General features: G+C 44.3%; 1 protein-coding gene across 1 annotated transcript in view; it reads right to left on the bottom strand.

The window, feature by feature from the left end:
* Positions 1–26,058, bottom strand: part of KIDINS220 (kinase D interacting substrate 220) — a 386,704-nt gene that overhangs the window by 126,410 nt on the left and 234,236 nt on the right. The window contains exon 23 of the mRNA XM_030198900.1: positions 17,701–17,863. Coding sequence (XP_030054760.1) covers positions 17,701–17,863 — 163 coding nt within the window. The remainder of the gene's footprint in view (positions 1–17,700; positions 17,864–26,058) is intronic.

Below are 26,058 nucleotides of genomic sequence, written 5' to 3'. Positions count from 1 at the left end.
CTGCTGCATTTACTTATTCACTGGAGGGCCACTGAATGATTTTGCTGTAATTGCCAGCTGCTGTTTTAAACTCACCAGAAGTAAAGTTTGCAGACCATTAAACGGCTTACAAATAAACTTTTTCAAATGAAGTAAGAAAGAAAATAAGCAATTCTTTGGTTTACAGCCAAATGGATGCTATATCACCGAGTCTTGGCAAACTAGGTTAGTCTAGTATCTTCTTCTGGTTCCTAATGAAAATGTGATAGACTCACCACCACTAAATTTAACTTTCTGATCATACTGCAAACTTCACAACACAGCAAACTTTCTCCTGCATCAATTTTGTACAAGAGTTAGTAATACTCTTAGCTATGCATTATTTTACAGTACTGCTTTCAATAGCAGTTAAACGACGAAAAAACTCTTTCTGAATTACTAATACTTTGCTTCCTTAAATAAACATTCATAACAGCCTAGAGCACTACAATTTATTTGGCTTTATCACCTTTTTGAAGGAATTCACTCAAGGTGGTTTACAGTAAGAATAAATCAAACATGAGTAATAGACAATTATGACAATAAAATATTCAAACAACAATACAAAGTATGGCATAGTATACTAACAATGTCAACACAATACAAAATAGAACATTTTAATTGACAGTGTAAGGTATAAGCAAAGATGGAACATATAGATAGGTAAGAGTAAGAGGAGTTAGAAAGTAAGGTGACTAACTTAAAGAAAGGTGCACATGAGGTCAAAGAGATGGTTAACATCTAGATAGCTAAGAGAGTAAGAGGAGTTAGAAAATAAGGAGACTAAATTAAAGCAAGGCGTACATAAGGTCAGAGAGATTGTTAAAAATTATCCTAGCTAGAGTAGGAGTGGATAAACATGTTCTGCTGCAGTATGTGAAGCCCGTGTCACTCCTTGTGTGTATGAGTGAGACTAATAAGTTAGTTACTTCTCCATTAAAGGCCTGGTTGAAAAGCCAAGCTTTTAACCGGCTTCCTGAAGCAGAGATAATCTTGTATTAAGCACAGCCTTTCAGGGAATGCATTTCAAAGTGTGGGGACTACTCCAGAGAAGGCTCGCTTGCGGGTATCACATCGTGTAATGTCTTTTGGAGAGGGTAGGGATACACCTTGGGAGGACTTAGTGTCCTTGGAGATGTGTAGAGGGTCAAGTATATATCTATTTGTGTTAGGGACGCAGAGAAGCTCGATTTTACTTGGATTCAGGCAAAGTTTATTGTGTTTAGCCCATTCTTGAATTGATGTTAGATAGGTGATCAGTTTATTCAGGGCTGTAGGTAAGTCAGGTTCAATGGGTACAAGTAGCTGCACATCATCCTCGTAGATGTAGAACTGAATGTCCGTTGACCGAATCAGAACAGCCAGTGGCTTAAGGTAGATATTGAACAGAATAGGTGCCAGTATTGATCCTTGTGGTACCCCACAGGTCAGTGTCCATGGTGGCGATGAGTTGCTGCCAGACATTATGGGATTGTTGCCTGTCTGATAGATAGGATCTGAACCACGTAAGTACTGTTCCATTGATACCTGTTTCTTTCAGTCATGCTAGTATATAATGATTCACAGTGTCAAAAGCTGCTGAGAAATCTAGCAGTACTAACATCGAGGTTTCTGTGAAGATCATCTAGTAGGGATACAAGGCCCACTTCTGTTCCATAATTGGGTCTGAATCCAGATTGACATGGATCTAGCCAGTTTCTCTCTTCTAACCAATCAATGAATTGAACACTGACTGTTCTATAAGTTTCCCTTGAAATGGGATGTTGGATACTGGCTGGTAACTTTCAAGTTTGTCCTGGTCAAGGTTGTTTTCTATAGCAAAAGGTGAACCACTGCCCTTTTTAATGCTGCTGGTAGTTGCCCATTAGAAAGAGAGGTGTTCAAATTTTTGTGGCACCTTCTATGAGGCCCATACTTGCCTGCTGCACTATCTTTGATGGGCAGGGGTCAAGGGTAAAGGTAGTTGGTCGAAGTTCTCTTAGGATTTGTCAAAGCTCTCCTCTGTCATTGGGTTAAATGTGTCCCATCTGTCTCTGTCAGGAGGGGGTGAGTTTGTGCACTAATGGTTGATTGGAGATTGGGTGGGTTGACTGTAAATCCTGGTGGAGACTTTTAATTTTGTTGGAAATGTATGCAGCAAAATCACTGCAGTTCAGTTTAGACTGGGCAGGCTGGTTCTGTTGTGGGGGCTGCAGTAGGCTGTTTACTATACTGAACAACTGCTTGGTTGAATTGGCAGCCTGTGCAATGCACTGAGAAAAATATTGTTTTTCAGTTGCTGTTAAGGCTTGGCGGTACTTTTATTGTGTGCTTCCTACAATTTAGCTTGTCTTCATCCAGGCGAGATTTACGCCGTCCTTCGTGTTTAAGAATCCAAAGTTCTGGAGAAAACCAAGATGAGCGTTTGTTAGTGGGGCATAAGACCTTTTTTAGTGCTGTCATTTTCTCTAAGGTCTTAGCTAAGTGTGTATTCAAATGTCAACCTGTTCTAACATTGTAGTGGTCTTTTCATCCACATGTGGCTAGTCCAAGGCCTCTAGGCAGTTCTCAACGGTCAGCTTTTTTTTGTCTCTGATCTCCTTCCAAAAACTGGGAGGTGTCATTCGTTTCAGGTGGCCACTTAGGGAAAACGTAATTAGAAAATGGTCTGACCATGATAGGGGTGTTATTTCAATACTGTTATCCCAGAATTCTGGGATGTCAACCCCTCTGTAGAATACCAGGTCTAGTATGTGACCCTTTTTGTGGGTTGGAGAATTAACTGTGTGAATCCTAATGCTGTCATCGTGTCCAGAAAGGCAGCTGTGGTGATACCCGGGCTTTCGATGTAGATTGAAATCTCCCATGATCATCAGCCTAGGGTAATCCATGGTCACTTGAGTAATAAGGTCTAGCAGTTCTTGCATAGATAATGTGTTGTTACGAGGTGCTCGGTAAACCATGAGCAGCCAGATTGGTTTCTCCTCTTCAAGATGGATTAAGAGATTCTGATTCATTTAGCTGGGGGATGGAGATTCTGCATAGTTTGATTGTATCCCGAATCAAGACTGCTACCCCACCCTGACTTCCTGGATGAAACCTGCTGGGCATAGTTCAATCAGTGGTAAACCCCCACTTTCATCTAGCCAGGTTTCACTTATTCCTAGGATATCAAGATGCTGTTCATGTATGACATCATAGATCACTGAGGATTTATCTGCAGCTAATTTGGCATTCATCAGTCCTATAGTTCCCAAGGGTGGTTTGGGGGTAGCTTTGGTGTGGCAATGAGGTGATCGTTTAAGTACTGTTATGTAAGTGTTTTGACCTCATGCACTTTTGCCTTCTTTTTGGTTGGTAGGGATTATAGTTTCCTCTCCCACACACCACCAGGATCCCCAAGGTCTCTTCTTGGTCTGCAGGACTAAGGCACATTCTTTGTGTCAAAAGCTAGATAGGCAAACTTTCACTGGTTGTCACTGCAGTACACCCTGTGGATCAGCAATCTTACAAGCTGGCAATCCAAGAGAACAGACATTTTCAAAGTTGTAAATTCAGACTAGGCCTGGGACATGACAGGCTTCCAGCAATAGAGAAACAAATGGCTGTACTTCTATTTGAATTCCTTTGGACACTTAATGCACAGAAGGTTGATGGTTGACTTTAGTTTTAAGGAATCTAACAGATTCAGAATTTTGGAAATAGTTACGTAGTTAAAATAAAACTTCAACTCACAGATTGTAGGTATGCACTTTATAGTTTCTGGTTCTGATATCCTTGTATGGTCCAATTGATGCAGGTTGTTGTAGGCTTTTTTATTGTTGTTCAGGAGGAGGGTTAGATGTAAATATAGATCCAGCTCTAATCACAAGGCATGAGGAGAGTTATTTGTAATATGAAGGGAAGATAAAAGTTTTCTTTCTCCAGTCAAAATAAATGAAAAAAGTTCAAAGTAAAACTGAGGACCTGGTGCCTCAATACAGACTGAGCAGAAGTCAGTAAAAGTTTGGGTTGTAAATAAGCAAAAAGGTATGATTTAATCTAAGTTGTAGTGCCTGTGAACCCAGCCACCTTAGTAATACAATCTTGTTTGATCAAAAATACTTTTCAAGGCTATACTTAAGCAGTGTACAAAAAAAAAATCAACAGAATACACAAGACAGAAAGAAACAAAAACATTACTGGACAGACCATGAGACTCACAGTGCACACTAACAAAGACAACAAACATTTGGCTTTAAAAATTCATATGGCTGTAGAAGTTGTTTTATAAAAGCAATAAGCAAACATAAAAATAAATAATTCTATTTACTAGTAACTGCAAATAGCAGTAAGATAGAATTAATTTCTAGTTAAATTCGAAATATTTGAAAATGCCACCTTAATTTTTGATTTTAAAAAATGCAAAAGTACTGCAGGGCAGTAAGCATAAGAGCAACAAAAACACATATTGTTAGTTTATGTAAATACTTTTGTATCTGAAAGCTGCCTTTAAAAATGTGTATCATTAAGTACTACATTAATTTTCAGGGAATTTCTATCTTTATATGAAAATGAAGTGACAGGTGAAGACCCATTTTAAAGAGAGAGTAGAAATTGGAAATGATACAACCAGGTCAAGATGTGTAAAAATCCAACAGTACTTTACAAAAGAATCTGCCAATATAGAGTCTTTTCTAGAATACATGCAGGAATGTACATGTATTTGGTGGCATGTGCAGCAGGAGAATCCATTTTACAATTATAAACATGGAAAACATCAATGGAGGACATCTGGCAACTTGCAAATTAACCCCTGGATTCTATAAATGGCACCCAAAGTTGTGTGCGCAATTTGAGTAATGAGCCAATTAGCATTAATAATTGGGTGCTATCAATTATTGTTAGCAACAATATGGATTAGCGCATGCATCTTGCTAAGCACTATTTTATAAAGATACGCATGCAAATTTGTTAGCATGTACCTGAAAAGGGGGTGTGGCCCAGGGAAGGGCATGGGCAGTTTAGGGGCGTTCACTAAAGATGAATATGGTATTATAGAATTAGAGAAATCCGCACCTGAGGATTTACACTAAGCTTCAGTAGGCGCAAACCCTCACGCCCAAAGTTGGGCGCTGATCCCAGTGCTACTCAATGTTCTATAAATGGTGCCCAAGCACCATTTACAGAATAGCACTCCGCACGCATTTTTTTCACTGCCCTATTTGGGTGTTATTTACTGAATCTAGTCCTAAGTGCTCACACTTATACAGGTAACATGATAATTCAGTGCTTTCACGTTGTACTGAGAAAACAAGTAATCAAAGTTCCTCAGCAGGTCAGAAACTGGTAGAGTGAAAGGGCCCTTGAACTGACGGAGGGGAGTTGCCAAGGTGTCTCCCAGATAACAGGCATATATTTTCCCTAGGCCACTTCCTGAAATATGAAAAGAACCAATCATCCTAAAGAAGGAGAAGCAGCTCCAGTTCTCTTGGCACCACATAAGACTGCCTCCATCCACCAGATAGAGTGGAACTTTCCCACCAGCAGTACCTGAGGACAGAGGTGATACTGAGGAGAGTCAGATGGAGTCTATGGAACTGGAAACAGCTGAAAACTCTCCTACTCACCTTGATGGGGATGAGATGGAGATATTGGAGCAATGGCAGAATACAGATTAAGGAGATTCATGTACCTCTCTAAAACCTCTAGTGAACTTTTCCTTATATATAGCCATTGGAGGTGGGGAATAGTACAGCTTGCTGGGCTTGTAACTATCCTGTGAGGTGGGGCTGAATTAAGACTGACCTAGCCTAACACAGTGCTGTTTGCTTAAAGTTAGCTAGTCTTAATACATGGGGAAAAAAAAACTAAAAATCCAAGCTAAGGAGTTAAAACCTACCTGGTAGGCTACTGAAAATGATGATATTTATACTTTAATGGACTAAATTACTAAGGACTTTGAAAAGGATTTGAATGAACTGATTGGAACAGGTAAAGAAAAGCGAAGATACATACCTGTAACAGGCTGATTGTTCTCACATGTGGGTCGACGTCCGCGTCGGCCCAGGAATCGGCATTTTGCAAGCAAAATATTTAAAAATTTTTGCCAGAGTCTTCTGGTGCGCGTGCAGTGCGCACCGCGGACCAATTTCCCGCCTGTCGCACGAACGCGTTCCTCAGTTAAATCAAAAGCATAAAAAGAAACAAATCAACTCCAAAGGGGAGGTGGACGAGTTTGTGAGAACAATCAGCCTGCTGTCCTCGGAGAATACCTGCTACAGGTATGTATCTTCGCTTTCTCCGAGGACAAGCAGGCTGCTTGTTCTCACATGTGGGGTATCCCTAGCAACCAGGCTCACTCAAAACAATGAACACTGGTCAATTGGGCCTCACAACGGCGAGGACATAACAGACATTGACCTGAAACCATAAACAACTGACAGTGCAACCTGGAATAGAACAAAAATGGTCTAGGGGAGTGGAGTTGGATTCTAAACCCCAAACAGATTCTGCAGCACTGACTGCCCAAACCGACTGTTGCATCGGGTATCCTGCTGAAGGCAGTAGTGAGATGTGAATGTGTGGACTGATGACCACGTTGCAGCCTTGCAAATCTCCTCAATGGAGGCTGACTTTAAGTGAGCCACTGACGCCGCCATGGCTCTAACATTGTGAGCCATGACATGGCCCTCCAGAGTCAGTCCAGCTTGGGCATAAGTGAAGGAAATGCAATCTGCCAGCCAACTGGAGATTGTGCATTTTCCGATGGTGACTCCCCTCCTGTTGGGATCAAAAGAAACAAACAAATGGGCGGACTGTCTAAAGGGCTTTGTCCACTCCACGTAAAAGGCCAATTCTCTATTGCAGTCCAAGGTGTGCAAACTGCTTTCACCAGGGCGGGTATGAGGATGGGGAAAGAATGTTGGCAAGACAATTGACTGGTTCAGATGGAACTCCAACACCACCTTTGGCAGGAACTTAGGGTGCGTGCGGAGGACTACTCTGTTGTGATGAAATTTGATATACGGTGCATGTACTACTAAGGCCTGAAGCTCACTGACCCTACGAGCTGAAGTAACAGCCACCAAGAAAACGACCATCCAGGTCAAGTACTTCAGATGGCAGGAATTCAGTGGTTCAAAAGGAGCTTTCATCAGCTGACTGAGAATGACGTTGAGATCCCATGACGCTGGTGGAGGGTCCGTGTAGGACAAGAAAGAGGATCTAGGCCTTGCTGTCACACCAGACGGCAAATCGCCTCCATTTGAAAGAATAACACTTCTTCATGGAATCTTTTCTGGAAGCAAACAAGACTCGGGAAACACCCTCCGAAAGACCCGAGGCGGCGAATTCTAAGCTCTCAACATCCAGGCCGTGAGAGACATGGACTGGAGGTTGGGATGTAGAAGCGACCCCTCGTTCTGAGTGATGAGGGTTGGAAAACAGACCAATCTCCATGGTTCTTCGGAGGACAACTCCAGAAGAAGAGGGAACCAAATCTGACGCGGCCAGAAGGGTGCAATCAGGATCATGGTTCCACAGTCTTGCTTGAGTTTCAGCAAAGTCTTCCCTACTAGAGGTATGGGAGGATACACATACAGAAGCCCTGTCCCCCAATGTTGGAGAAAGGCATCTGACGCTAGTCTGTCATGGGCCTGAAGTCTGGAACAGAACTGAGGGACCTTGTGATTGATCTGACTGGCAAAAAGATCAACTGAGGGGGTGCCCCACGCTCGGAAGATCTTGCGGACTACGCCCATGTTCAGTGACCACTCGTGAGGTTGCATTATCCTGCTCAACCTGTCAGCCAAACTGTTGTTTACACCTGCCAGATAAGTGGCTTGGAGAAACATCCCGTGGCAGCAAGCCCAAAGCCACTTCTGGACGGCTTCCTGATACAGAGGGCGAGATCCGGTGCCCCCCTGCTTGTTGGTGTAGTACATGGCAACCTGATTGTCTGTCTGAATTAAGATTACTTGGTTGGACAGCCAATCTATGAAAGCCTTTAGAGCGTTACAGATCACTCTTAATTCCAGGAGGTTGATCTGCAGACCTCTTCCTGAAAGGACCAGGCTCCCTGAGTGTGGAGCCCATCTACATGAGCTCCCCACCTCAGCAGAGATGCATCCGTCGTCAGCACTTTTGTGGCTGAGGAACTTGGAATGGTCGTCCCATGGTCAAACTGGATCGAATCATCGACCACTGAAGAGAATTCCAAAAGCCGGTGGACAGTTGGATTACATCCTCTAGATCCCCCGCAACTTGAAACCACTGGGAAGCTAGGGTCCATTGAGCTGATCTCATATGTAGACGTGCCATGGGTGTGACATGAACTGTGGAAGCCATGTGCCCCAGAAGTCTCAACATCTGCCGAGCCGTGACTTGGTGAGACGCTCAAACCATGGACACCAGGGACAGAAGGTTGTCCGCCCTTGCCTGGGGAACATAAGCTCAAGCTGTCTGAGTGTTCAACAGAGCTCCAATTAATTCCAATTTTTGGACTGGGGTGAAATGGGACTTAGGATAATTTATGACGAACCCCAGTAGCCCTAGAACCTGAATAGTCATTCACATGGACTCCAGAGCACCTTCGAGGTGCTGTTCAACAGCTAATCGTCGAGATAAGGAAACACACGCACTCCTAGTCTGCATAGCGACGCTGCGACAACAGCTAGGCATTTGGTAAACACTCTGGGTGCAGACGCCAGGCCAAAAGGCAGTACATGGTACTGAAAGTGCTGTGTTCCCAGCCAAAATCAAAGATATTTCCTGTGAGCTTGAAGTATCGAGATGTGTGTGTAAGCATCCTTTAAGTCCACAGAGCATAGCCAATCATTTTCCTGAATCATGGGAAGAAGGATGCCTAGGGAAACCATCCTGAACTTTTCTCGGACAAGAAATTTGTTCAGGGCCCTTAGGTCTAGGATGGGACGCATCCCCCCTGTTTTCTTTTGCACAAGGAAGTACCTGGAATAGAATCCCAGCCCTTCTTCCCCTGGTGGAACGGGTTCAACTGCTTGGGCCTGTAGAAGGGCAGAGAGTTCCTCTGCAAGTACCTGCTTGTGCTGGGAGCTGTAGGACTCAGCTCCTGGTGGGCAATTTGGATACTTGAAGTCCAGATTGAGGACTCTGGACTAACTGGACAATTTGAAGAACCCACCAGTCGGAGGTTATAAGAGGCCACCTTTAGTGAAACAACATTAACCTTCCCCCAACCGGCAAGTCGTCTGGTATGCACACGTTTACTGAGGCTATGCTGAACTGGAGCCAGTCAAAAGCCCGTCCCTTTGCTTTTGCTGGGGAGCCACAGTGACCTTAGGTGCGCACTAGGACTGAGCCTGGGCAGGCTCCCGAGAAGCAGGATTGTACCTACACCTAGCATAGGAATAAGGAGCACTCCTCTTCCCTTTAAAAAAAACTCCTAGATGAGGAAGTAGTAACAGAAGACGCCTGGCGGGAGACAAAATCCATAGCATCATTGTGCTTCTTGAGCTGGTCATCCAGATCCTCTACTTTCTCACCAAAAAGGTTATCCCCCCCGGCAAGGAACATCCGCCTTCCGCTGCTGGACTGAATGATCCAGGTCAGAGACACGCAGCCATGAGAGTCTGCGCATCACTTTACCTTGGGCAGCGATCTTGGATGCTACATCAAAAGTGTCGAATGTACCCCTGGCCAGGAATTTTCGTCACGCCTTCTGCTGCCTGACTACCTGGCGAAAAGGCTCAGCCTGCTCCGGAGGGAGTGCATCAACCAAGCTAGACAGTTGCCTCACCGAATTCCGCAAGTGGATGCTCCTGAAGAGCTGGAATGTCTGGAGTTTGGCAGCAAGCATAGCGGCCTGATATGCCTTCCTCCCAAAAGAGTCCAAGGTTCTAGATTCTCTGCCTGGGGGCGCCGATGCATAGTCCCTAATGCTCTTGGCTCTTTTGAGAGCGGAGTCCACCACCATGGAATTGTGAGGTAGCTGAGACCTCATCAATCCAGGTTTCCTGTGGATCCGATACTGGGATTCAGTTTTTTCGGGATCACGGGATTAGACAGAGGGAACGACCAGTTTCGCATAAGGACTTCCTACAGTACATTATGCAAAGGAGCTGCTGCAGCCTCTCTAAGCGGAGAAGGATAATCCAGGACCTCAAGCATCTCAGCCTTGGGCTCATCCTCAACCTCCATAGGGAAGGGACTAGCTGCAGCCATTTCCCGGACAAAGGAGATAAAGGATAGACTCCCCGGTGGAGAAAGTCTCCTTTCTAGTGGAGGGGAAGTTTCAGAGGAAATTCCAGAGGACTCGTCAGAAGAAAAGTACCTGGGATCCTCCTCTTCCTCCCACAAACGCACATCTTCAGTATCAGACAAGACATCTCTCAGAGCAGTAGGAAAACGGCCCCTGCCTCGACGCTGAGGAACAACGTCCTCGATGGCGGTGCCGAGAATTTGACGCCCGCCTGGACTCCGATGAAGCTTCCTCCACCGACATCGAAGGGGAGTCGACCTGGGTGGCAGGCGGCACCAAGGTCGCTGCAGCACATGGTACGGAAGGCGCAAGCACCCCCGACACTGAAGCAGACTGGCGCAGCAATCTGGAAGCAGGGCCCTGATGCGCTCGCCGAGAGCCACCATCAGACAAGGCTGCGGGGTCGGTAAATGAGCCAGTAGCAGAATCTGTCAAGGCTCGGGAGCAGGCATGGGGCTGCCAGAAGACCGACACATCGGCACCTCCTGAATAGAGAGGGAGCAATCCTCTCGGCAGCGACGCTTCTCGGGTGCCAATTCCCTCGACGCCCCGGAGCTACCGGCACCGTGTGTCGAAGGAGAACGATGACTGTGCTTCTTTGCCTTCGCTCGACGCCCGTCGAGACTCCTCAGTACCGATAAGGACGTGGAATCCTCACGCCTCCTCGGGGCCGGGTCCGACGATCGGTCCCAGGGGGGCTGCATAATAGGAGGCCTCGAGGCAGGTGGAGACCCACTCGATGCCTCACTGCTCCCAGTGCGAATAGGTCTTTCAGCAGCCATTATCTCTGCTCCCGACGTCGATGCTTCCCTCGATGTCGACGCCACCGGCCTCAGTACCGATGTCGACGTCGAAGGACCGAGCCCGAAAAAGCTTTTCTTGTTGGGCTTCTCGAGATGCTTGGGTCCGTTTCTTCATACGAAGACACAGACTACAAGCGGCTGGGCTATGGTCGGGCCCAAGGCACTGGATACACCAGACATGGGTATTGGTACCTGAGATGGTCCGGTTGCACCGAGTACAACGTTTGAAACCGCTGAGTGTCTTCGATGACATGGAAGGAAAAACGGCTTTGGCGAAATCAAAAGATGCGATTGTGCCTGTGAGAAGAAAAAAGGGCACAAAAAGGGAACAACCCGACTGTGTGGCCTAAGCCGGCCGCGTCAAAAACAAAGGAAACTTTAAAAGGGGCAAAAATAAAGAAACTACGGGAAGGTTTTTTTTTTTTTAAACTGTAGAATTTGTGAAAAAAAAAAAGAAGGCAAAAAGCCACGAAACGAACGAAGACTCTTTCCCGGGCCTGAGAGGAGCACAGAAAAAACTCTACCACACCTCAACGCGGAGAAAAGAAAACTGAGGAATGCGTTCGCGTGACAGGTGGGAAATCGGTCCGTGCATGCATGCTAGAAGACTCTGGCAAAACTTTTTTAATATTTTGCTTGCAAAATGCTGATTCCTTGGCCGACGCGGACGTCGACCCACATGTGAGAACAAGCAGTCTGCTTGTCCTTGGAGAAACAGAAGTACTATAAAAGAGGAACATATTGAATCAAAGACCAATTTAGTTAATATGGCTATCTGTAAGAAAAATAGAAATCTCAGCTTTCAATAGCATCCCATACTCTTAGCTACTAACCTGCCTTGAAAAGTAGAGAATGAACCCTGGACTGACTGAGCATATCAGTTTACCACGAAAACATGACAAACTAAACACCACCTAAATTATGTAGACAGCTTCATTCCTAGTACTGAACACACTGAGTACTCTTATTAACTCGACTATTAATCTGACCTTAATCCTAGAGGTATTGATGAACCTCACATACCATCATGCCTACTATTTATGGATGATTTGAAGCTCTGCAGCTCCTGTAATCATGATTTGACAGAAGTATGTGCAGTGAAGTGCTTCCCAAATAACATCAGGATGACTTGCGGTATAGACAAAGGTGCAAAGGTAACCTTTCATTAAAGGAAACCTACAGAAAACTGAATACATCTAACAGAAATCTGTAGTATAAAATATCTTGAACAGGAAAATGTATAGAAATATCCAGGAATAGAAGGTGCAACAATACAGCACAAAATACTGAGAGAAAAGATCAGCAAAGAATATATCGAAGACTGAAACTGATATTGAAAAATTTTTAACAGCACACAATAAGTAAGATACAGTTTCAATCCCTGTGCTCTCATATAGCTTTGGAATTGTAGACTGGCTTCATTAAGATCTAGAAAAATTGGATATAAAAAGAAGAAAGTTCTTCATGCCCACCAGGTAATGTATGAAAATCAGTGTATGATGTGAAGGTGGTATGGGTGTTATAGAAATACAGCTAACAACAAAGTTCTCAGGTATATTTAGTATCAACAGATGCAAATACTCAAAAAGTGCTGTTGTGTGAGTCAGTCTTTATCTTTAAACTTGGACAAGCATTCCAATGAAAAGACAGAATGAGGGAGAATCCATCAACATCCAGAGGGAAAGCAGCAACAGAATTAGCAGAACAAAAGAATGCAAATTAGATCAAACAAGGACAAACATTTGGCTAAAGCACAAATACAGGAAGTAATATAAAGAGTTACTTCAACAACCCAAAGTAAAATAAAATTTAACAGAGGAATAGTTAAGGAGAATGAAATGAAAAGGGAGAATGATAAATTGTAGCATAGGCTAATTGATTACTGATAAGATTATTCACAGTTAGAACTGTATACAACTGTAACTGTAGCAGTTCTCATTCAATGCAATTTATGAAACACTATAGAACACTGCAGCAAAACACTGGATCATAACCCTGACAGCATTGTAGAGAAGTTGTGTTCATCTGGGACATCCTAATGCTACAGATGAAAAGCTTAATGCACTGTGGAGATTATGTGGCTTGACTAAGCATGGTCAAAAGGGAGGAGAAAACTCAGGTTACTTCCCTCTAGACCTGGTTGTGGAATACCAGTTGATGCTTATTCAAGGCCTGGTTGATTCTTTTGTCACTCGATGAACAATTTCATCTATCCGTTGGATTTCACTATGTCTCGAGGCAGTTTCATTATTTCCTGGGAAACAGATGCCACCAGAGCCACCAGCGGTTAGAAGAGCAGCCACGCCAAGCATGTTGGCATCCTCTTACATTCTTTTTCAGTTAGCCTTATGCTCAGACAGAAAGTAGTTATTTAAAATATTTTTCAAAAATTAGGGATGTTCAGCTCCTGAATTTTAAAATCCATACTTTCTCCAATATGGCTCGTGTCATCCAAAAGAGGAAGCACTTCTATTTTTAAGACTTAAATTGTTACAGACTGGAGCTACTGTATATATGTGTAATTGGGTTTCAAGAAGCTAGAAAATTTTTTTTTTATATATCATATTTGTTAATGTTTCCACTAAGACAGAAACTTCACGGTCTACTCCCTTCAACTAAATACTGGACTTATACATTTGGTAATCTGCTACAGTTCTGTCATAAGTTTTTCTTACAATTATATGTGTGCCCCACTTCATAACTGTGGACTGATTCAGAGATCTGATTGTTTTTATTGTTGTTTTTCTTTGATATTGATTCCTGTTCTGACAGCATGTTTTCCTTGTATTATTCCTTTGAGCAGTGTTAAATGCAATTTGTGTAAAAAAAAAAATACAAAGTGCAACCCCCATCCCCCTCCCACACACAAAAAAAAAACATACCTATGTAGGAATTCTTATCGTGCCTTGACATGTTCTGAAAATCATGTGTGGAAAGGACACCAGTGATTTGACCCAGCATGGGTTTCCTTATGCTCTTATATCCTTAATAAAACATTTATTAATGGGTGACAGACAGACACACACATATACTTAGTGATTGCAGAAACTTCCCTCCCTTGGAAAGCAGGCTAGAAAATGAGGATATACTACAGGGCTTACCAATCTTGCATCTATTGGAAATACCTTTTAGTATGTTAATTACACTAATGCAATAACAAATGGAATACTAATGCAGTGGGACAGAATGGGGAGACTGAATGATGGTGCATTTTATGTGGAGGATGGAGGAATTTTTAATGTACAACATTGTGGGATTTATAATTTGCTTCAAATGCTGTAGTGAAGCCTGTACTAAAATATGACCGACAAATTAAAAAAAATAGATTAGTTAATTAATCAATCAATTTAATTTTATAATGCTTAAGGTATATGATGAGATGCAAATGGTTTCAATTAATCTTTTGAACATGGGTATAAAATCACAAAGCTCAGCAGTCACCCAATGCAGATTTCATTCATTAACCCTAAGGCTATATTAAAGTAATTCTAGCTTCATAAAGACAAAAAATACATGTGCCTACTGTATGCACCTAATCACAAGGTACAGATCATCAGACAATTATGCACTGCTGCCATCTGCTGGAATATAAATAAGTGGGCATTCTTTAACACAGCACTACTGATTAGATACGTGGGGGGTCTTTTGCTAAAGATTAGCTCAAGTTATCTGCAGCAGGGCCCATTTTATTCCTATGCACTCTGCTGCTGCTAACTCAAGCTAATCTTTAGTTAAAAAAAAACCCCTTTAAAACTATCTTTGCTTAGTGCTTGGCTCTCTTGCATTCTCTGGTAGTCCTAACCTTAGATCTCTTGATTCTGTCTTAATATGGTGCATATCTTATAAGTTTGCACTTTCTCCTGGTCATGTCATCATTGTATAAAATTATCTTCCCTCAGCTCAGGCCTCATTTGTTGATGCTATGGCTATACTTTATGACAGGGTCCAGGGCACCCCCACTTTATTGCTCAGGTCCCCTCCAAAACTGAGCACCAATTCAACGGCTGTTGGGGATACTGAAGCCCCGCCAGCCAAAGAGATTCGCTGCCGCAGCTGTAGAACAGAGAACTCAGTGGCATGCTCTCCAGATGCCAATGCCGGGAGAAACAAGCATGTGTGAAGAGTCCCGGCGTCGGAGAAACGCCACTGACTCCTGTCTTGTAGCAACATGAGGAGGAAGGATGACGGGACTGCTCTGGCAGCAAATCTCTTTGGCTGGCAGGGCTTCGGCATGCCTACCAAAAAAGATATTATTTTCAATGGAGAAGGGGAAGATGGAGGAAATGCACTGGTCTTCCAACATGGATGGCTGGCTATGCCCCAGCTTTATGACGGCAATTTTCAAAGCCATTTATAAGAGTTCTATCCATGGCATTGGGCTCTCTGAAAATTGTTCACTCTCAATGTAGGCAAAATTACATACATTTTACAAGGTGTGCTATTTTAGACACAATGCAAAGAGGTGCTCCCAAGGGCATGTTTAATTTGGGAAAACAATTACACACATAAGGCACTCTACACACAATTTTCATGAAGATTTCTACCAGCATAAAAAGCAGGCACAATACTGTGTGCAGTTTATACCCATGGCGATGTTCAAAACAAAAATATATTCTGCATCTCATATGAACTGTAATGAACAGGTGGAACATTGTCTCCTGTGGGGCAATTTTACAACAGGGCACATATAGATTCTCAAAAAAGTGTCTTCCTTATTAGAGATCTTTAAAAAAAAATCTCACTCAAAATCTCCAATATACTACATGAAATCCAGGGCCTTAGAGCACTATGCGCAGGCAGTGCGGCCACACAGGGTGCAAGAGAGGCAGGGGCTCCAAAATGGTGTCTTGTTCATTGCCTTCCGTGCTTGGATGTCACAGAGTGGGCAGGTAGGATCTCTAGAGGTTATTGTCCTAATGCAACTTGACAATTTCCCCCTAAAGAAAACTAAAAAAAATCTTTTTGCCTCATACTTTCCTCTGCAGTGTGAGTTATTTGTTTTGTTTCTCCAATGGCTAATGACGAGGCTCATCTTGTTACCTGCTGAGTTTTATTTGTGTACCAGTAACGACTGGAATCACTATCATTTGTTTTTATTTTTTATTTCTCTCTCTCTCTTGCTGACAGGTACATAAGGAGAGGAAGGGATAACAGGAAAAAGGAGGTGATAGTGTCTTCATACAAGTTTCATACAAGTTTCTGGAGAAACCTCATTTGGAGTTCTGTGTGCAGTTCTGAAGACCACTTCTTCAAAAGGATATAAACTGGATGAATTCCAAAGGATGGCTACTAAAATGGTCATTAGTATTCATTTTAGGGCACAACATTTTATATTATAACAGCCACAGAAGTTACTTTAGTGCACTAGGGTTGAAAAAAATGAATCACTCCACTAACAGGGAAGCATAATGCTCACCACATCCTTGTTTAATCTAAAGAAATGTAACCAGTTCTATTTCTTAAAAAGAGTGACGACCGTGGTTTCAGGCTCCAGAGTTTTCCATTTAATATGAAAAAAAGCTGAAAAGCTTTTCCTGGAATTAAGCATTAGCAGTTTATAACAAAAACATTCATAGCATTTTTTAAATTGTTATTACTAAGCTATGCAGTTCCAAGCTGATAAAATGAAAAGGCAGAGGCCCTCAAGATTGGTCTGCTCATTTTCATAAAATTACTCGTTTATCAAATCAATTCTTGTATACCACTAATATTCTCTTTCCAGGGTTCAGTGTGGTTTAGCAAAAATAGCCTGCAAACCTGTTATAAATTCGAGTAGTAGGACCTTCAACATAATCACAAAAAGCAGTATTTCTGGTTCCAAACCTCCAGCATTTTGCTTTCCATGTTCTAAACACTGCAAAACTTTTTTCCTGCTTTCCCAAACCACAGAAATATTGAAGAGTGACTTTTTTTTTAATGCTTTGTCAGTCACTGAAAACCATCCTCCTGTACACTAACACACAAAACTATTACATTTTGGCATACTGTTCTTATTTTGTTTCGGGATACCCTTACCAAACAAATGAGTTCTCAAATGAATTAATAAATTTTTTTTTGTTACACTAAACGAGCAAAATACATACAAGAATTGAAGGCAAGGGGTGGGGGAAGCAAAATTAGGCAGGCACAGCGCTTTTTCTGCATTTGATTGAAAGTCATATCTACAGTCATTATTTGTCAAATAGTAAATTATATTGAAACATGTGCCTGCCTCTAACTCCTAATGCATGTAAAACTCAATTTAGATCTAAATTAATAGCCAAAAATGTGCAGTGCTTTCACAATTAGCCTCTTAAAATGGCATAATGCTATCATTTAAATTGAGTTTTAAAACAGTGTTACTGAAAGCATCAGTATTTGTTTTGTGACTAGATATGTAACTGAACATTAACAGCACAAAATGGGTAGTATCTGGGATGCAATACCTAATTAACATCAATCAACAATGCTTACAGATATTAAGAAAATATAACGATAACTCCAAAGTAAGCACTGACCTTTTCTAAATACTATACCTCATATCCCAGAAAATTGAAAGTAAAAACTTAAGAAGCCTCTGAAATAAAATAAACAAGGTCAAACAAGCCCCCCTGCCCCTCCCCCCCAAAAAGGAAAAGATTGTCAAACAAAAGCCTATATGATAAGTTAAGGCAATTCTGCTGTGGTATGGAAGATGCATACCTCTCATATATGGTTTTCAAAGTTGACTGGTCTGGGACACCTTCTGTCTCCTCCAAATACAATATAAGCCAAGAAGTACGATACGGCCACTGCTCTGTAAGGTTGATCCAGGAAGCTAACCTATCCCAATTGAAACTGATCTGATTAGCTCGCAATAAACGTCCTATTGAGAAACAACAAAACAAATAACACACATATGGTACCATAAGCCTTTCACCTTACCAAAAGGATTACTGGGGGGGGGGGGGGGGGGAAGGAAAGAGTAGTTTAATGTGGTAAACGTTGGGCTTTTATCGCACCTTATTTCACTGCAGGAGTCAGTAACCCTTGGTATCTATGTAGCACAGGTTACTGATTCCTGTGGTACATGAATACAGCTTGTAATCAAGTTTGCAAGCAACGTTATTTATACTGGGCCGCTTCATAAGTGGCTGGTTAGTAATAGAGTAATCTTCCCCTTCCTCTCCCATCACAATTCCCCCTACAATAGCCCCCTCCTCTGAAGAATCCCTATGTCTACCTATAGAAGAAAAAGAAAAACAGTGAGAAGCGGCTGTGGGAGCGGAACAGGCCTCGCAGCGGAACAGATCGGCTTTCACAGAGGAGCAGTTGTCGCAGCTGACGGCGGCAGTAACTACCACGATGGAGCCGCATCTGGATAAAATATCACAGCAATTCGAGTCCTTTGAATCCCGGTTGGCAGAAACAGTACAGCGGACGGGGGAACTCGCGCACAGAGTGTCGGCGCTTGAGGACACGTGCACCCCGCTGCAGCAGCAACTGCTTAAGTCCACAGTGACAGCGCTGAACACCAAAGTGGATGACTTAGAAACTAGAGCATGCCGTAGTAATCTGCAGCTCATTGGTTTGCCAGAATCGGTGAGTGACTCTGTATTAGCGACAGTAGTGGAGAAATGGCTGGTAAAAGAGTTCACACTTTCAGATCACACTGGAGTGCTTTGCCTGGAGCGGGTGCACCGCGTGGGCTGTATCCAAGACGGCCGCCAGACCCCGCGTGCTGTTATTTTAAAAGTGCACAACTACCTGCACAAGGTAGAGATACTGCGGGGCTACAGACTAAAGAGAAAGGATACCAAATTTGATGGCCATCTCATCAGAATCTTTCAAGATTACTCCACGTCGCTCCAAGAACGTCGGAGGAAATTCACTCCACTATGCCGGAGGCTGCAGGAGCTCAAGGTCAGATTTATGTTTCTCTATCCAGCCGTGCTGAAAATCCGACAGGACGGAAAATGGAGGTCGTTTGAAGCAGAGACCGCAGCACAGGAGTACATCATAGAGTTGGAGAAAAAGATGACAGAACAGGCGGAAAGCCAGGCCGGAGAGTGAGCTCGCCATGTGAGAATATGCTGCTGTTGCTCTCAAATTGATAGTAAGGAATGAGGTTGCACTGTTTAGCACACTGTATGGGCAATGGGCCTTGTGCATGGTAGGGGCTCCCAATGTTTGAAAAGGGTAAATGATAAGAGACAGGGATACAGAGCAGGATAAAAGGGGGGGGGGGGAAGAAGGATAGAGTAGGGCAGCATGGGGGGGGGGGGGGAAGGGGCTGGGAGAGCACAGGGTATTCAGTTGACCATAAGTGCACTTAGTAGACCTAGGACTTTGTTGCAGAGAGGTACACTGGAAGGTTGGATAAGGTACACAGATGAATGGTGTGCGGTGGGGGAGGGCCATCTCCAGGGTAGGGCTGGGTACCCCAGGGATGATATTGTTGAGCAGTCTGGCCCTTGGGACACGCTAAGTGGAGACAGGTCCTCAGAAGGGTAAGGTGCGTTTGATCTCCTGGAACGTGGGTGGCATTTCATCTCTAATAAAGAGAACTAAAATACTGGCAGCCTTAAAAACACAGGAGTGGGTACAGCATGCCTCCAGGAGACGAGGTTATCTCAGGAGGAACATGAGAAATTGAAACGCCATTGGGTGGGGGAGGTGTTTTATTCCCCAGCGGCGGGCAGAAGGAGGGGAGTAGCCATCCTGATACACAAATCTTTAATGTGTGCTGCAAAAATGGTGTTTAAAGACAAAGAGGAGAGATATGTGGGGCTCAAGCTGAACTTGCAGGGAAGAGAGTCACTATTGGTGTCAATTTATGGTCCAAACACGTCAGCCCATGGGTTTTACGCCCAGCTCTTGGCACGATGCAAGGAGCACGCGGCCCTTCTCCTAATTCTTGCAGGTGATCTGAATAAAGTTATGGATCCTGATCTAGATAGATCTACTCAAACACAACCAGGTTCGGTGCCGACTTCTTGAAACCTTTTGTCAACAGATGGGGTTAGTGGACCCATGGAGAATCTTATACGGAGATGAGAGGGACTACACACACACTTCCAGAGCACACCACACACAGTCTCGCATAGACTACATTCTCACATCCCATGCTGTCTTTCCGAAGGTTCTAGCTGCTACCATAGGCCCGGAAGAGATTTCAGACCATTCCCTCATATGGGTGGATTTAGAACTCGCAGGGTATTTTCAGCAGTCCCCGGGGTGGAGATTCCCAGCATATCTGTTCTCATCCCAGGAGTTTGGAAAATTCTTACAGCAGAGATGGGAGGAGTTTCTCACCCATAATTATGAACATATTGAGGATACTGTATTATTCTGGTCCACTGCTAAGGCAGTTTTAAGGGGAGAGATGATAGCCTATGTCCATAAATGGAATCGGCAACTCACACAAGGCATTGTAGAACTAGAGAGGAAACTACGGCAGGCGAGGCGGGAATACACCAGAAGGCCCACACAGTCCCAGTACGAACTACTTACATCAACCAAAACAGCACTTAACAGCTTATTACATGAACGCACAATGAGATCCCTACTGTTTAGGAAATATAGGCTGCAAAAGTTCAGGGAGAAAGGGGGAAAGATGATAGCTAGGCTTGTGAAGGGCGCACGTAAGGCATACTTTATTACAGGCATAAGAACTCCTGCAGGGGGGATAACAACTAAGTTGGAAGAGATAGCGCAGACCTTTCATCATCATTTTGCTGCCTTGTATGAAAGGGAGAGGGAGGAGACGAATGTGCGAGAGGTAATACAAACATATCTGAAAGAGGTGGGGGTGGAGAAACTTTCTACAGAACACATTGCTTCCCTAAGTAAACTGGTGAAAGCCAAAGAGCTTCAGAAAGCTATTGGCGCGTTGAAATTGCACTCGGCGCCAAGGCCCGACGGCCTCTCTGGTGAATTTTACAAGATGTTGAAAGCACAGATCTTAGGGCCCATAACAGAATATCTTAATACAATAGTGGAGACAGGTCATCTTCCTTTACATGCCAACACGGCTTTGATAAGTCTGATACCAAAGGCTGGCAGGGACCCTCTACAACCCAGTTCTTACCGGCCAATCTCTTTGATTAATGTAGAGGTCAAGCTGCTGTCCCGAATTTTGGCAGACTGGCGCCCCTGATGCCCATGCTGGTGAGAGAAGATCAGGCAGGTTTTGTCCGGGGGCGCCAGTAGGTCTTAAATGTGCGGAAGCTTATTCTGGCTATGCTTATGGGGAGGGAGCCGGAGAACCCAAAAATGATAGTGAGCTTAGATGCAGAACGTGCATTTGACCAGGTGCACTGGTCCTTCTTATTCGCAACCTTGAGTTGGATAGGTCTGAGCGGGTGGTACCTAAAAGCCATTGAAACCTTGTACTCAGAACCTCGTGCTATGGTACTGGTTAATGGGGTTAGAACGGAAGGGTTTGACATATGAAGAGGCACACGACAAGGATGCCCCCTGTCACCACTGTTATTCCTACTGTCTCTGGAACCACTACTCCATGAGATCTGCATGCAGAACAACATACAGGGGATCAGAGTTCTGGGGAGGGAACTAAAAGTATTGGCATACGCTGATGATATAATGATGTTATTAAGAGATCCGCAGAATTCCTTAGAGCACCTCCTACATACTATAACCCGATATGGCAGGCTCTCCGGATTTAAACTGAACCTGTCAAAGTCCCTGGCACTGCCGCTAGAGGAGACACTGCAACACACTTGGAAGGGCCAGATTCCGGTGCAATGGGCTGACCACCAGATTAGATACTTGGGTGTGACCATTCCAGCAAACATGGAGAGACTATATGAGCAAAATGTGTCCCCGTTATTGGCCGAGACCAGACGTGTTCTGCAGCTCTGGGGCGCCTGCCCATTTTCCCTCGCAGGTCGCATAGGCCTGTTTAATCTGATGATAGCTCCTAAGTGGCTTTACACATTTCAGATGTTGCCGTTATATCTGAGGAAGAAAGAGGAGCAGATCCTTAATCAACTAACCCAAAAGTTCCTCTGGAGCGGGAAGAGGCCCCAGCTCCCATTACAAATAGTTCAAAAGCCCAAAGCTCACGGAGGGATGGGCCTGCTTAATATAAGATATTTAACAATTGCATGTTCTATGAGACATACACGGGACTGGCTGATTGGGACGCAAGATTTCTCGGTGACACCTCTAGAGATGGCGATCTCTCCCACTGTACACCTAGGATGGGGGTTGCATGCAGCGGGGGGTAAGCTAGATCCTGGGATGGGGAAGAACCCTTTAGTAGCATCAGTGAGAACAGCATGGAAGTGGCTTTGCAAACGATATCACTTCGCCTAGGACAGCGACACCCTTTTTGCCGTTTGCACCATAACCCAGACTTTCGGAGGGATCCTCCTCTGCAGCTTTTGCACGTTGGAGGAAACTGGGGATCCACTACATCTATCAGATCGTGTTGGAATGAGGGCCAAGGCGGCCTTTCTCGGAGTTACAGCAGGAGTTTAAAGTGACTGAAGTGGACCGTTATACCTATCTCCAAGTGCGGCATTACATAACAAAGCTGGGCTGGATCAACTTGAGCAAGGATGTTCAGGATACATTAAACACGGCGCTCACATTGGGGGCGCAGAATGGGGTCCCATTACGATTACCATCACAGATATTTACAGGACTCAACAGAGGACCTGGACTTTATCGGTAAAGCGCAAGGACTGGGCAAAAGACCTTTGGCGCGGAGATTAACGGGCGAGGTACTGAGTTGCTCTTGTCAACAGTTCACCGCACGTCCATCTTCACCTGTCACTGGGAGTTACAATACAAGTTTGCATTTCTGATGTACATCTCTCCAGCACGAGCGTTTAAGCAGGTTTTGGCAGCACGGATGGGTGCCCATGGTGTGGCAGGGGCCCGGCTGGGCTCGGCCACATGTTTTGGTTATGCCCATGCATTTCATAACTTTGGCTTTGTATTCTAGTGGAGATACGGACCTATTGGGGTTGTACCATACAGAAACAACCTTTAATGCTTTTTGGAGAGTACAAATATGTGCGACCTGCCCCATCGGGATTCCGCTCTTTCTGCAGAGAGCGATGCTGGTGGGGAAAAGATCATACTGCTTTACTGGAGAGAGAACACGGGCACCCTCTGTTGGGGTCTGGAGGACATACATGATTGAACTTTTGAAATTGGAGAGATGTGGAATTGCAGATTTGTCCTCTAGGGAGGGTAAGCACCTGCAAAAGACGTGGGGAAACTTTTGGGACACTTTGCAGCCAGCGGCGCGGAGTAGAATCCTTAACTAAGTGTACAACTGTTAATGTTAGGACTGCACGAGTTCTAATTTGAATACCTGTGCGGAAGGGGTGGGGGGAGAGAAGGAGGGGGGAAGGGTTAGTCTCATATTCCGCCAGAACCGATATACTCATATCACCCCTCTCCTCAGGTCTCTTCACTGGCTTCCGATCAGATACCGCATTCAATTCAAGCTTCTCCTTCTTACCTACAAATGCAGTCTGCTGCCCCTCACTATCTTTCTACCCTCATCTCCCCTTACGTTCCCGCCCGTAACCTCCGTTCACAGGATAAATCCCTCCTCTCAGTACCCTTCTCCACCACCGCCAACTCCAGGCTCCGCTCATTCTGCCTCGGCCTCACCCTATGCTTGAACACCTTCCTGAGCCCTTACGCCCAAGCCCCCTCCCTGCCCGTCTTCAAGTCTTTGCTTAAAGCCCACCTCTTCAATGCTGCGTTCGGCACCTAACCCTTACGTTCAGTGAATCCAGGACTGCCCCAATTTGACTGCCCCTATTGGACCGACCGTTCACTTGTCTATTAGACTGTAAGCTCTTTGAGCAGGACTGTCTCTCTTTGTTAAATTGTACAGCGCTGTGTAACCCTAGTAGCGCTCTAGAACTGTTAAATAGTAGTAGTAGTAGTAGAAGGGGGAGGGGGTGAGAAGGAAGGGGGAGGGGGGAGATAATGAAACTGTACCATGATTTCAGTGAGTTGCCAATATATATGTGTGTGTTCTATTTTGAATATGACAATCGTTTACTCATGTTATCGTTACTCAATAAACAAGATTTTAAACAAAAAAGGGGGATGGGGAGAGTATCAGAGAATTTAAGTTGAATGTGGTGATGTAATGGTTGATGGGAAATGGGCTGAAGGTGAACTCAGGAAAAACTAACTATTTTGAGGGTTGGTAAGAGATGATGGAAGTTGGGCTGTTAGAACTTGATAGTGGATGAGGTAAGGGGAAGACAGAAAGGAAAATGTAACAGACTAGGACGTGATACTGACAAAGTGGTGGAGGAAAACTTCTCTGGTTAGGCTCAGATCAAGACAAAAGATTTAACCTAAGTTTATAATTGAGAAAATTAGTTTTGTATTACACCTTCAATCTAAAATTTTAGGAGTCAACTGGATAACTGTTTACAATGCAACCATATGTCTCAATGATCTTGAGAAAACTTAAAACTTAAGGAAACTAGAGCTATTAAGAAATATTATGTACTGATACTTTTAGATTATTTGTACAGCAGCTAGTACGGGCGAGATTTGATTACTGTAATTTGGTTCTAACTGGTTGTTCAATGAGACTATCAGGTACACTGCAAGTTATGCAAAATATGGCACTTATATTAATTTATGGTCTAACACATTATGATTCAGTGAAAGAATATCCACTTGTTGGCAATCAAAAATGTATTAAAATGTAAAGTTTGCACGATGATATTTAAGATCTTGTCAGGGCAGCTCCTTTGTATATGATGGGTTAGGAACTTTCCTTCATAGATCTAAGATGCAAAATCAATTCCTTTTACAAATTCTCTTTCTCTCATGTGCCCCCCTGTGCCTTCACCCATTCTCTCTCTCATGTGCCCCTCCATTCCTTCCCCTATTTCTCTCTCTCTTGTGCCCTGCGCCTTTCACTCATACTCTCTCTCATGTGCCCCCTGTGCCTTCACCCATACTCTCCCTCTCATGTGGCCCCTGAGCCTTCACCCCTACTCTCTTCTCTCTCATGTGCCTTCACCCATACTCGCTCTCTCATGTGGCCCCTGTGCCTTCACCCCCTACTCTCTTCTCTCTCGTGTGCCCCTTGTGCCTTCACCCATTCTCTCTCTCATGTGCCCCTTGTGCCTTCACCCATTCTCTCTTTCATGTGCATCCCCTTCTCTCTCTCTCGTGCCCCCTGAGCCTTCACCCATTCTCTCATGTGCCCCGAGCCTTCACCCATTCTCTCACTCTCTCTCGTACCCCCTGTGCTTTCATCCATTCTCTCTCTCTCTTTCATACACCCCCCTGTGCCTTCACCCATTCTCTCTCTCTCTCTCTTTCATGCGTCCCCTGTTCCTTCACCACATTCTCTCTGTGCCCCCTGTGCCTTCATCCATTCCCTCTCTTTCTGCATTCACCCATTCTCTCTCTCGTGCCCACCTATGCATTCACCCATTCTCTCTCTCTCTCCATGTGACCCCTATTCCTTCACTCATTCTCTCTCTCCATGTACCCCCTGTGCCTTCACCCATTCTCTCTCTCTCTCCATGTGCCCCCCCCCCCCCCCCCCGTGCCTTCACCCGTTCTCTCTCTCTCCTTGTGCGCCCGTGCTACACTCGTTCTCTCTCCGGGCCAGATGCACTAAACTTAACAAGCAGCAACGTGGTTTTTAAACTGGTTCTAGCCAGTTTAGCGCGCAAGTAGTAAACCGGGACATGCACAAAAGGGTTCTCCGAGCCATTTTCCTGTCACGGTAGCAGCTAACGAAAACGGAATGCAAATGAAGCTAATTACTATTATAATGTGAATGTGAATGTGATGCACTACCGTTTCCGACCCCCATGCACCGTGGAAAACCTAACAGGAGGTCTGCACCTCTCGTTGGGGCAGCTGTGAGCGGGGCCCCATGCAGGGGAGGACGCCCATCGCAAAATTCAGAAGAAAAAAAAAAAGTCCAAGTGCTCATCAGAGACGTCCTTTCAAGTGCCTAACACTTGGACATTCCTTCACTCAAAAAAAAAAAAAAAAAGTACGTCCCTGACAAACACGTGGACTTTTTTTTTCCTTCAGATTTTGTGA

This window comes from Microcaecilia unicolor, chromosome 3, assembly GCF_901765095.1.
Source record: "Microcaecilia unicolor chromosome 3, aMicUni1.1, whole genome shotgun sequence".
In the NCBI taxonomy this organism is placed as follows: domain Eukaryota; kingdom Metazoa; phylum Chordata; class Amphibia; order Gymnophiona; family Siphonopidae; genus Microcaecilia; species Microcaecilia unicolor.
The sequence above is the reverse complement of the archived record's forward strand: the minus strand, read 5'-3'. Positions and strand labels throughout refer to the sequence as shown.